We start from the raw sequence: 12,128 nt of genomic DNA on the forward strand, positions 1-12,128 counted from the left end.
ATAGATTGGGACAGTGTGAGATTGGGACAGTGTGAGATTGGGACAGTGTGAGATTGGGACAGTGTGAGATTGGGTCAGTGTGAGATTGAGACAGTGAGAGATTGGGGCAGTGTGAGATTGGGACAGCGTGAGATTGGGACAGTGTGAGATTGGGACAGTATGAGATTGGGACAGTGAGAGATTGGGACAATGTGAGATTGGGGCAGTGTGAGATTGGGACAGTGTGAGATTGGGACAGTGAGAGATTGGGACAGTGAGAGATTGGGACAGTGTGAGATTGGGACAGTGAGAGATTGGGACAGTGTGTGATTGGGCCAGTTTGAGATTGGGACAGAGTGAGATTGGGACAGTGTGAGATTGGGACAGTGAGAGATGGGACAGTGTGAGATTGGGACAGTGGATGTTTGCCGGCTTTGGATCCAATGTGACGCTGTATCCTTTAGCTGCAGTGCTCCCCGCCTCTACTGTAAGTCACTCTTAAACCCAATCTTACTGTTAGCAGGCTGCCTTCCGTTCCGTTTCTTCTCACACCCCTAACCCACACAGGCTCCAAGCGGGAGGATACCTGGTCCAGTTGATCATAGAGTTTGCTAACCGCGTGGGACACTGCAGGACTCAGTGTGGACACTGACTCTTTGCGAGAATCGCTCCGTCACTCTGATTTGTTTTAGATCTATTTATTGCGAGGGTTTAACCTGAACTCCACAGTCCAGGTTTACTCAGTAACGAGCCATTCCATGCAACACGTGATAAATGTCAGCATAATCACATTCTTGTACACACAATGACATAGTTCCATGTAATTAAATGTTTCCCTTTCCTTTACGTAGTCGGTGTTTAGACGGAATGTTTTGTGAATGAACTTTAAATAGTTTCGGGGACAGTGTCGCTTTAAACAGGCGGGACTCGCTCGGTGAGGTGGGACCGACCAATCGGTGTGACTGTTTAAAGCCAGCTCGGCACAAACTTGCCCAAATCCTCTCCCCTCTTCACCGGGTTCTGAGCATCGTGTGATCGCCCCAAGGTACCGCACCCAGAGCCGGCGATGGCAGAGAACGGTGTGATGGAGAACGGGGAGACAGAGAGAGAAAGCCTGGCTCCCCTGCCGAGCCCAGCCAAGAACCTGCCAGTGAAGCACACCAAGGTAAAGTTATATTGGGAGCACCGGGATAATCTGAAGCTGATTGTCAGTGATGGACTTTACTGCCTGTTAGTGACTGATGTGTCATTCTCTGTGATCCGGATTGAGTGTGAGCAGTGATAGGAACAGAAGTGAACCGAGTCACTGTGATGTGGATTGAGTGTGAGCAGTGAACAGGTTCACTGTGATGTGGATTGAGTGTGAGCAGTGAACAAGTTCACTGTGATGTGGATTGAGTGTGAGCAGTGAACAAGTTCACTGTGATCCGGATTGAGTGTGAGCAGTGAACAAGTTCACTGTGATCTGGATTGAGTGTGAGCAGTTAACAGGTTCACTGTGAACCGGATTGAGTGTGAGCAGTGAACAGGTTCACTGTGATGTGGATTGAGTGTGAGCAGTGAACAGGTTCACTGTGAACCGGATTGAGTGTGAGCAGTGAACAGGTTCACTGTGATGTGGATTGAGTGTGAGCAGTGAACAAGTTCACTGTGATGTGGATTGAGTGTGAGCAGTGAACAGCTTCACTGTGATCTGGATTGAGTGTGAGCAGTGAACAGGTTCACTGTGGTCCGGATTAAATGTGAGCAATGAACAGGTTCACTGTGATCCGGATTGAGTGTGAGCAGTGAACAGGTTCACTGTGATCCGGATTGAGTGTGAGCAGTGAACAGGTTCAGTATGATGTGGATTGAGTGTGAGCAGTGAACAGGTTCACTGTGATGTGGATTGAGTCTGAGCAGTGAACAGGTTCACTGTGATGTGGATTGAGTGTGAGCAATGAACAGGTTCACTGTGATGTGGATTGAGTGTGAGCAGTGAACAGGTTCACTGTGAACCGGATTGAGTGTGAGCAGTGAACAGGTTCACTGTGATCCAGATTGAGTGTGAGCAGTGAACAGGTTCACTGTGATCCGGATTAAGTGTGAGCAGTGAACAGGTTCACTGTGATCCAGATTAAGTGTGATCTGTGAACAGGTTCACTGTGATGTGGATTGAGTGTGAGCAGTGAACAGGTTCACTGTGATCCAGATTGAGTGTGAGCAGTGATCAGTTTCACTGTGATCCGGATTAAGTGTGAGCAGTGAACAGGTTCACTGTGAACCGGATTGAGTGTGAGCAGTGAACAGGTTCACTGTGATGTGGATTGAGTGTGAGCAGTGAACAGGTTCACTGTGATGTGGATTGAGTGTGAGCAGTGAACAGGTTCACCGTGATGTGGATTGAGTGTGAGCAGTGAACAGGTTCACTGTGAGCCGGATTGAGTGTGAGCAGTGAACAGGTTCACTGTGAACTGGATTGAGTGTGAGCAGTGAACAAGTTCACTGTGAACCGGATTGAGTGTGAGCAGTGAACAGGTTCACTGTGAACCGGATTGAGTGTGAGCAGTGAACAGGTTCACTGTGATCCAGATTGAGTGTGAGCAGTAAACAGGTTCACTGTGATGTGGATTGAGTGTGAGCAGTGAACAGGTTCACTGTGAAGCGGATTGAGTGTGAGCAATGAACAGGTTCACTGTGATGTGGATTGAGTGTGAGCAGTGAACAGGTTCACTGTGATGTGGATTGAGTGTGAGCAGTAAACAGGTTCACTGTGATGTGGATTGAGTGTGAGCAATGAACAGGTTCACTGTGATGTGGATTGAGTGTGAGCAGTGAACAGGTTCACTGTGATGTGGATTGAGTGTGAGCAGTAAACAACTTCACTGTGATGTGGATTGAGTGTGAGCAGTGAACAGGTTCACTGTGATGTGGATTGAGTGTGAGCAGTGAACAGGTTCACTGTGATGTGGATTGAGTGTGAGCAGTAAACAGGTTCACCGTGATGTGGATTGAGTGTGAGCAGTGAACAGGTTCACTGTGATGTGGATTGAGTGTGAGCAGTGAACAGGTTCACTGTGATGTGGATTGAGTGTGAGCAGTGAACAGGTTCACTGTGATGTGGATTGAGTGTGAGCAGTGAACAGGTTCACTGTGATGTGGATTGAGTGTGAGCAGTGAACAGGTTCACTGTGATCCAGATTGAGTGTGAGCAGTGAACAGGTTCACTGTGATGTGGATTGAGTGTGAGCAGTGAACAGGTTCACTGTGATGCGGATTGAGTGTGAGCAGTGAACAGGTTCACTGTGATGTGGATTGAGTGTGAGCAGGAATAGCAACCGGAGCTCCTCTTCAAATCATGCCGGCCAGTCTGTTTTTCTCTGGACTCAGTTGGTCCAGTGTCCTTTAAGTAAAGAAATTTTTTGAAAGTCCAAATTAAGGGATTTCAGTAACAATTAAAACCAGTTTTCGGCACAGGACGAAGGGCCGAATGGCTTCCTTCTGAGCTGTAAGATGTGGTGGTTCCGAGAGTAGATATTAACACGAGCGGGTGTGGATGTGATCAGCCCTGTTCCTGCCACATCGAATATCCATTGTCAAACATCCATCTCTCTGTGTCCTTTCATTCCGATGTGTTGATATAGACCCTACACAGCGAAAGGGGAGGGAGGGGGATGAGAGCGACTCAGACACAGAGCAAGATGTGAATAGCCAGGAGCAGCGCACACAGACACACGATGCGGGAGCAGGATTCACAGACTTACTGAAAGAATAAGCAGCACCTTTCTGTTCGGGGCGAGAAGGTATATTTTGTAAATGTGCCAAATGTTAACAAAAGAAGGAGCGAGAAATCTGAGAAAAGGGAATAAAGTTATGAATCTGAGAATGGTCTATTTATAAACTGGTTTTACCAGAAAATGATACGCCTGGTCCATGAATCGTGTGCCTGGCTTGTAAATAAAAGTCGTGAATCCCGATTTTGTGCCGGAGCAGTAATCACTCTGTAAGTAAGACATTCCAAAATTGTTCTGCGCTTGTTTGCTCTGATCCACAATCCTCTGCTACCTTGGCGATTATCTTTACATTATTGCAGCTTCTTAGTTACCTTTTAAAAGCGTTAAAAAAAACTTTTCAAGACTTGTTTTCCACTTATAAATAGCCATTGTAGATTTGGATTGCACAGGAGCAGTCTGTTGGTCGTTCAGGGTGGGCTTACACTGCCCCATTCCACCGACACTGAGCTGTGCCAGCACTGGGTGCCATCACGCCGGCTCTGTTCTGTTGAAAGCCCACACTGCCCGCGTTGGGTTCAGACCCTGTCTGTGCACCAGGAATGCAATCAGCAGTGCCCAGCGCCCGCAGAACCCAGTGGGCTGGCTTTTGCGAATCGTTTAATTTTGGCCTGTCATGTATATCCACACATGGATGCTCTTCTGTCGGCATCGTCCCACCAATGGCTGGGTGGCAGCAATGTACTTCTGAGTGCAACACCAATCTGCAAAGCAGAGGGACTGTCTACCCCTGGTCCACCTGACTGGCAGGTGTGGTTAACCCCATCCCAAGGTTTCTTGCCGTGCAGTTGTGTTTGTGTAGGGAGCAATGCAGTTATAGGGGAGATTCGCTCACATTATTTCTACGTTTCTTCTCTAGAATACCTACTTGACAATCCACTAATAAGGCGACACAGTTCTCATATGAATAGCAGTTCTGCAACGTTCAGCTTTATTGCCGTGTAATTGTAGACATGTAACTGGACTCCTTTTAGTACCAGAATAATTGCAAACATTATTGAATGTTTCTTTCCCTGAAGCCCTCCCCTTGTCACTTCCCTTCGCTCCTTTAAAAGGCTCCTTAAAACCTGCCCTTTGATCACACCTTCTGTCACCACCTTAATCCTTCCCTCACCACTGCTCAATGCCCAGATATTTTGTCTTTCTGAAACACTTGGGGACATTCTATTATGTTACAGACACTAGATAAGGGCAAGGTGTAATTGTTATTACGTTTCGGTCTGTGTGTGTGTGTGTGGATAGTCTGTGGGAATATATAGATGTAGTTGTGTGCATGTTTCTTTATATATAATATGCATTTGTGTAGGTGTGAGTGTATATATTGTGTATATCTATATCCCCCCCACTCCCACCGCCCCTTGGCTCAGCTGGACTTTGCAGCACTGAACCATTGAATCAGAGCAGTGTACAGCACCGAAGGAGGCCATTTAGCCCATTGTGCCCCAGTTGCCTCTTTGTTGGGACAATCCAGAATTAATCCCGTAGCCCTATGCTCTCTCCATAGCCCTGTGCCTTTCTCCATATGAAATATTTATTCAATTTTCTCTTAAAAGATGCAACGATCTCTGCATCAGCCACTCGCTGTGGCAATGCATTCCACGCTCCAACTACCCACGAGCTAATACATTTCTCCTAACCTCTCTCCTCACTCTCAGTGACACGTTTAACTTGATGATGTGTCTGCCCACTGCCCTGACCTATCTTCATCATCCTGATTTGTGTTAGTCATCCTTGCTGTTTGCCAAACACCCTACTTATGGGCTGTCAGTGAAATTTGGTGATTATGTTCTGCCACCTGTCTGCCCATTCCGCTAAACCTGTTTATGCCAACACTATGGCGGGCATCTTAGTTGCCCCCTTAGCTGTGTTGCTGCTCGCCATTGGCATGCAAATCAGGGAAAATCCCCAGGGAAAGTCTGCCAGAATCAATGGTGGAGGTTCCTGGCAGGTGCAACTTGGTACCTGCACCAGGATGTGCCGCATCATAGATTGTCACACCCTTGGGTGTCAGCCATGACTCAGTGGGCAGCACTTTCACCTCTGAGTAAGAAGTCATGGGTTCGAGTCTTACTCCAGGGACTTGAGCACATAAATTAGGCTGACACTTTAGCACAGTACTGAGGGAGTGCGGCACTGTCAGAGGTGCCGTCTTTCAATTAAACCAAGGGCCCATCTACCTTCTCAGGTGGTTGTAAAAGATCCCATGGCACTATCAAAGGAAGAGCAGGGGCGTTCTCCCTGAGATCCTGCAAATATTTATTCCTCAGTCAACATCACTAAAACAGATTATCTGGTCATTATCTTACTGCTGTCTGTGGGATCTTGCATCATGCATTGGCTGTCATGTTTCCTACATTCTGATAGTGACTACCCTTCAAAAATACTTAATTGGCTCTATAACAACAACAACAACTTGTATTTATACAGCACCTTTAATGTAGTAAAACTTCCCAAGGTGTTTCACAGGAGCATTAGCAACAAACTTTGACACCGAGCCACATAAGGAGAAATTAGGGCAGATGACCAAAAGCTTGGTCAAAGAGGTAGGTTTTAAGGAGCGTCTTAAAGGAGGAGAGAGAGGTAGCGAGGTGGAGAGGTTTAGGCAGGTTATTACAGAGCTTTGGGCCTAGACGGTTGAGGGCACGGCCGCCAATGGTGGAGCGATGAAAATCAGGGATGCGCAAGAGGCCAGAATTGGAGGAGGGCAGATATCTCGGAGGGTTGTGGGGCTGGAGGAGATTACAGAGATAGGGAGGGGCGAGGCCATGGAGGGATTTCACAACAAGGATGAGAATTTGAAATTTGAGGTGCTGCTTAACCGGGAGCCAATGTAGGTCAGCGAGCGCAGGGGTGATGGGTGAACGGGACTTGGTGCGAGTTAGGCAGCCGAGTTTTGGATGACCTCAAGTTTACGTAGGGTGGAATGTGGGAGGCCAGCCAGGAATAGTTGGAATAGTCAAGTCTAGAGCTAACAAAGGCATGGACGAGGGTTTCAGCAGCGGATGAGCTGAGGCAGGGGCGGCGACAGGCGATATTACGGAGGTGGAAATAGGTGGTCTTCATGATGCCGTGAATATGTGTTCAGAAGTTCATCTCGGGGATAACGCTTTGGGATGCCTTGAGGTTGTGAAAGGCGTTATAGAAATGCAAGTTCTTTCTTTCTTATGTCTGCAGGCAGTTTTTCTCTGGAAAACCTTACTTTCTGTGGTCATGTTTTTTGTCTCACTTTTGTCGGTTATAAATTCCTATGTTTATATTTTAAATGGTAAAACTGTACGGAACTGGTTCCTGTCACCGTGTAATTACAGGCAGTGGCCAATAAGTGTTGTTGTTTTAGTTTGTTTCCCCAGCAATCACTCAAAATTCTTTCCATAATTTGTCATCATTTTTTTCATGTATTTGAAATTTCTAATTTCCAAAATAAGACTTTAAACAAATTGAAAAAAATATAAAAGTTTACATTTTGCAAATTAACATGATTAATGTTTCTGTTGATTTGCCCTTTGCGTCTTTTAAAATTGTACCCTTTAGGTTATATTGCCTCTCATTCTTCCTCCCAAAATGTATGACTTCACATTTCTGCACAATTTCTGAGCAGTTGCTTTTAAGGAAAAACTAGAGCACAATTTTCAAAACCTTAATTCAGCTGAAGGTTATTATGAACGTTTAAAATTCATATTGGGTGTTTTTCGTTAAACTGTGTGTGAGAGAGTGAGAATGAAAGAGTGTACCTGTTGTCGCTTTTGTTTTGTGTTCAATACATTTCAGAAATCACATTAGGGTGAGAGTCATTCCTCGTCCTAATTTTATTACATGAATTCAAAAAAACTGTTGAATCTTCAAGCCAACAGAAAGCTTGTAATTATTTCACTCATGTCTTTTTTAAAATTCATTCCTGGGATGTGGGCATCGCTGGCAAGGCCAGCATTTATTGCCCATCCCTAATTGCCCTTGAGAAGGGAGAGAGTTCCAGGATTTTGACCCAGCAACGATGAAGGATCGGCGATATACTTCCAAGTCAGGATGGTGTGTGACGTGGAGGGGAACTTGGAGGTGGCGGTGTTGCCATGTGCCTGCTGCCCTTGCCCTTCTAGGTGGTAGAGGTTGCGGGTTTGGGAGGTGCTGTCGAAGAAGCCTTGGCAAGTTGCTGCAGTGCATCGTGTAGATGGTACACACTGCAGCCACGGTAGAGGGAGTGGATATTTAAGGGAGTGGATGTTTAAGGTGGTGGATGGGGTGTCAATTAAGCGGGCTGCCAATTTGTCCTGGATGATGTTGAGTTTCTTGAGTGTTATTGTAGCTGCACTCATCCAGGCAAGTGGAGAGTATTCCATCACACTCCAGACTTGTTCCTTGTAGATGGTGGAGAGGATTTGGTGTGTCAGTAGGTGAGTCACTTGCCACAGAATACCCAGCCTCTGACTTGCTCTAGTAGTCATGGCATTTATGTGGAAAGTCCAGTTAAGTTTCTGGTCAATGGCGGCCCCCCAGGATGTTGATGGTGGGGGATTCGATGATTGTAATGCCATGGAATGTCAAGGGGAGGTGGTTAGACTCTCTCTTGTTAGAGATGGTTGTTGCCTGGCACTTGTGTGGCACAAATGTTACTTGCAACTTATCAGCCCAAGCCTGGATGTTGTCCAGGTCTTGCTGCATGCGGGCACGGACTGCTTCATTATCTGAGCAATTGCGAATACAGATGAACAGAGTGCAGTCTTCAGCGAACATCCCCATTTCTGACCTTATGTTGGAGGGGAGGTCATTGATGAAGCAGCTGAAGATGGTTGGGCCTAGGGCACTGCCCTGAGGAACTCCTGCAGCGATGTCCTGGGGCTGTGATGATTGGCCTCCAACAAACACAACCATCTTCCTTTGTGCTAGGTATGACTCCAGCCAGTGGAGAGTTTTTCCCCTGATTCCCATTGACTTTAGTTTTACTAGGGCTCCTTGTTGACAGTTAGAAAATGTGAACAGATTGAGCGGGGGCACGGTTAGGGGTACGGTAACATAGCGGTTCTGTTACTGGAGCAATGATCCAGAGACGGGAGCTCAAATCCCACCACGGCAGCTGGGAATTTAAATTCAATTAATTAAATAAATCTGGAATAAAAAGCTAGTATCAGGTGACCATGAAACTATCGGATTGTTGTAAAAACCCATCTGGTTCACTAATGCCCTTTAGGGAAGGAAATCTGCCGTCCTTACCCGGTCTGGCCTAGATGTGACTCCAGACCCACAGTGATGTGGTTGACTCTTAACTGCCCTCTGAAATGGCCCAGCGAGACACTCCGTTGCAGTCAAGAAGGTGGCCCACCATCACCGTCTCAAGGGCAGTTAGGGATGGACAATAAATGTTGGCCTTGCCAGCAAAGTCCAAATCCCACAAATGAATAAAAAAGCAGTGTCTCTCAGAGCGCCTCGAATTATTGCACCGGGTTTGTCGACAGGTAGAAAATCTAAACATTCTACTTGTTACCACCATTGAGGCAGAAAGAGAGAGAGAGAGAGAGAGAGAGAGAGTTAACGAGAGACAGAGAGAGAGAGGGAGTTAACGAGAGACAGAGAGAGAGAGAGTTAACGAGAGACAGAGAGAGAGAGAGTTAACGAGAGACAGAGAGAGAGAGTTAACAAGAGACAGAGAGAGAGAGGGAGTTAACGAGAGACAGAGAGAGAGAGCGTTAACGAGAGACAGAGAGAGAGAGAGTTAACGAGAGACAGAGAGAGTGAGGGAGTTAACGAGAGACAGAGGGAGAGAGAGTGAGATAATGAGAAGCAGAGAGAGAGAGTTAATGAGAGACAGAGAGAGAGAGAGAGTTAACGAGAGAGAGAGAGAGAGAGAGAGATAACGAGAGACAGAGAGAGAGAGAGAGTTAACGAGAGACAGAGGGAGAGAGAGTGAGATAACGAGAGACAGAGAGAGAGAGAGAGAGATAATGAGAAGCAGAGAGAGAGAGTTAATGAGAGACAGAGAGAGAGAGAGAGTTAATGAGAGAGAGAGAGAGAGAGAGAGATAACGAGAGACAGAGAGAGAGAGGGAGTTAACGAGAGACAGAGAGAGAGAGAGTGAGATAACGAGAGACAGAGAGAGAGTTAACGAGAAGCAGAGAGTTAACGAGAGACAGAGAGAGAGAGTGAGATAACGAGAGGCAGAGAGAGAGAGAGTGAGATAACGAGAGACAGAGAGAGAGAGAGTGAGATAACGAGAGACAGAGAGAGAGAGAGTTAACGAGAGACAGAGAGAGAGAGAGAGTGAGATAACGAGAGACAGAGAGAGAGAGAGTGAGATAACGAGAGACAGAGAGAGAGAGAGAGTGAGATAACGAGAGACAGAGAGAGAGAGAGAGTTAACGAGAGACAGAGAGAGAGAGTGAGATAACGAGAGACAGAGAGAGAGTTAACGAGAAGCAGAGAGTTAACGAGAGACAGAGAGAGAGAGTGAGATAACGAGAGACAGAGAGAGAGAGAGAGTTAACGAGAGACAGAGAGAGAGAGAGAGTGAGATAACGAGAGACAGAGAGAGAGAGAGTGAGATAACGAGAGACAGAGAGAGAGAGAGAGTTAACGAGAGACAGAGAGAGAGAGAGTGAGATAACGAGAGACAGAGAGAGAGAGTGAGATAACGAGAGACAGAGAGAGAGTGAGATAACGAGAGACAGAGAGAGAGAGTGAGATAACGAGAGACAGAGAGAGAGAGAGTTAACGAGAAGCAGAGAGAGAGAGAGTGAGATAACGAGAGACAGAGCGAGAGAGAGTGAGACAACGAGAGACAGAGAGAGAGAGAGAGTTAACGAGAGACAGAGAGAGAGAGTGAGTGAGATAACGAGAGACAGAGAGAGAGAGAGTGAGATAACGAGAGACAGAGAGAGAGAGAGAGTGAGATAACGAGAGACAGAGAGAGAGAGAGTGAGATAACGAGAGACAGAGAGAGAGAGAGAGTTAACGAGAGACAGGGAGAGAGAGTGAGATAACGAGAGACAGAGAGAGAGAGAGTGAGATAACGAGAGACAGAGAGAGAGCGAGTGAGATAACGAGAGACAGAGAGAGAGAGAGAGTTAACGAGAGACAGAGAGAGAGAGTGAGATAACGAGAGACAGAGAGAGAGAGTGAGATAACGAGAGACAGAGAGAGAGAGAGTTAACGAGAGACAGAGAGAGAGTGAGATAACGAGAGACAGAGAGAGAGTTAACGAGAGACAGAGAGAGAGAGTGAGATAACGAGAGACAGAGAGAGAGAGAGTGAGATAACGAGAGACAGAGAGAGAGAGAGTGAGATAACGAGAGACAGAGAGAGAGAGAGTTAACGAGAAGCAGAGAGTTAACGAGAGACAGAGAGAGTGAGATAACGAGAGACAGAGAGAGAGAGAGTGAGATAACGAGAGACAGAGAGAGAGAGAGTTAACGAGAAGCAGAGAGTTAACGAGAGACAGAGAGAGAGAGTGAGATAACGAGAGACAGAGAGAGTGAGATAACGAGAGACAGAGAGAGAGAGAGTTAACGAGAGGCAGAGAGCGAGTTAATGAGCGAGAGAGAGAGCTAACGAGAGACAGAGAGAGAGAGTTAACGAGAGGCAGAGAGAGAGTTAACGAGAGGCAGAGAAGGAGAGAGAGTTAACGAGAGACAGAGAGAGAGAGAGAGTTAACGAGAGGCAGAGAGAGAGTTAACGAGAGACAGAGAGAGAGAGAGTTAACGAGAGGCAGAGAGAGAGAGTTAGCGAGAGAGAGAGTTAACGAGAGACAGAGAGAGAGAGAGAGTTAACGAGAGGCAGAGAGAGGGAGAGTTAACGAGAGACAGAGAGAGGGAGAGTTAACGAAAGACAGAGAGAGAGAGAGTTAACGAGAGGCAGAGAGAGAGAGAGTTAACGAGAGGCAGAGAGAGAGAGTGAGAGTTAACGAGAGTGGGAGAGAGAGAGAGAGCTAATGAGAGACAGAGAGAGAGAGAGAGTTAACGAGAGACAAAGAGAGCTTTGGCAACATGGTTCCCTGTAAACTTTCATGCCAATAAAGCATTTGAATTGAATTGAAAAAAAAAATTGAATTGAGAGAGTTAATGAGAGACAGAGAGAGAGAGAGAGTTAACGAGAGGCAGAGAGAGAGAGTTAACGAGAGGCAGAGAGCGAGTTAACGAGAGGCAGAGAGAGAGAGAGTTAACGAGAGACAAAGAGAGGGAGAGTTAACGAGAGGCAGAGAGAGAGTTAACGAGAGACAGAGAGAGGGAGAGTTAACGAGAGGCAGAGAGAGAGTTAACGAGAGACAGAGAGAGGGAGAGTTAACGAGAGACAGAGAGAGAGAGAGAGTTAACGAGAGAGAGAGGGAGAGTTAACGAGAGACAGAGAGAGTGCCTTGTACTATTTTAATTTATTTTTGAAAAGAAGTTTGTTGAT

General features: G+C 46.5%; 1 protein-coding gene across 1 annotated transcript in view; it reads left to right on the forward strand.

Moving 5' to 3' along the window:
- The first annotated feature begins 1,023 nt into the window (after positions 1 to 1,023).
- Positions 1,024 to 12,128, forward strand: part of aldh1a3 (aldehyde dehydrogenase 1 family, member A3) — a 264,382-nt gene continuing 253,277 nt past the window's right edge. The window contains exon 1 of the mRNA XM_085968931.1: positions 1,024 to 1,144. Coding sequence (XP_085825057.1) covers positions 1,046 to 1,144 — 99 coding nt within the window. The 5' untranslated portion in view covers positions 1,024 to 1,045. The remainder of the gene's footprint in view (positions 1,145 to 12,128) is intronic.

The sequence above is a fragment of the Somniosus microcephalus genome, chromosome 27 (assembly GCF_052327205.1).
Source record: "Somniosus microcephalus isolate GS21.2 chromosome 27, FLI_Smic_1.0, whole genome shotgun sequence".
NCBI lineage: Eukaryota > Metazoa > Chordata > Chondrichthyes > Squaliformes > Somniosidae > Somniosus > Somniosus microcephalus.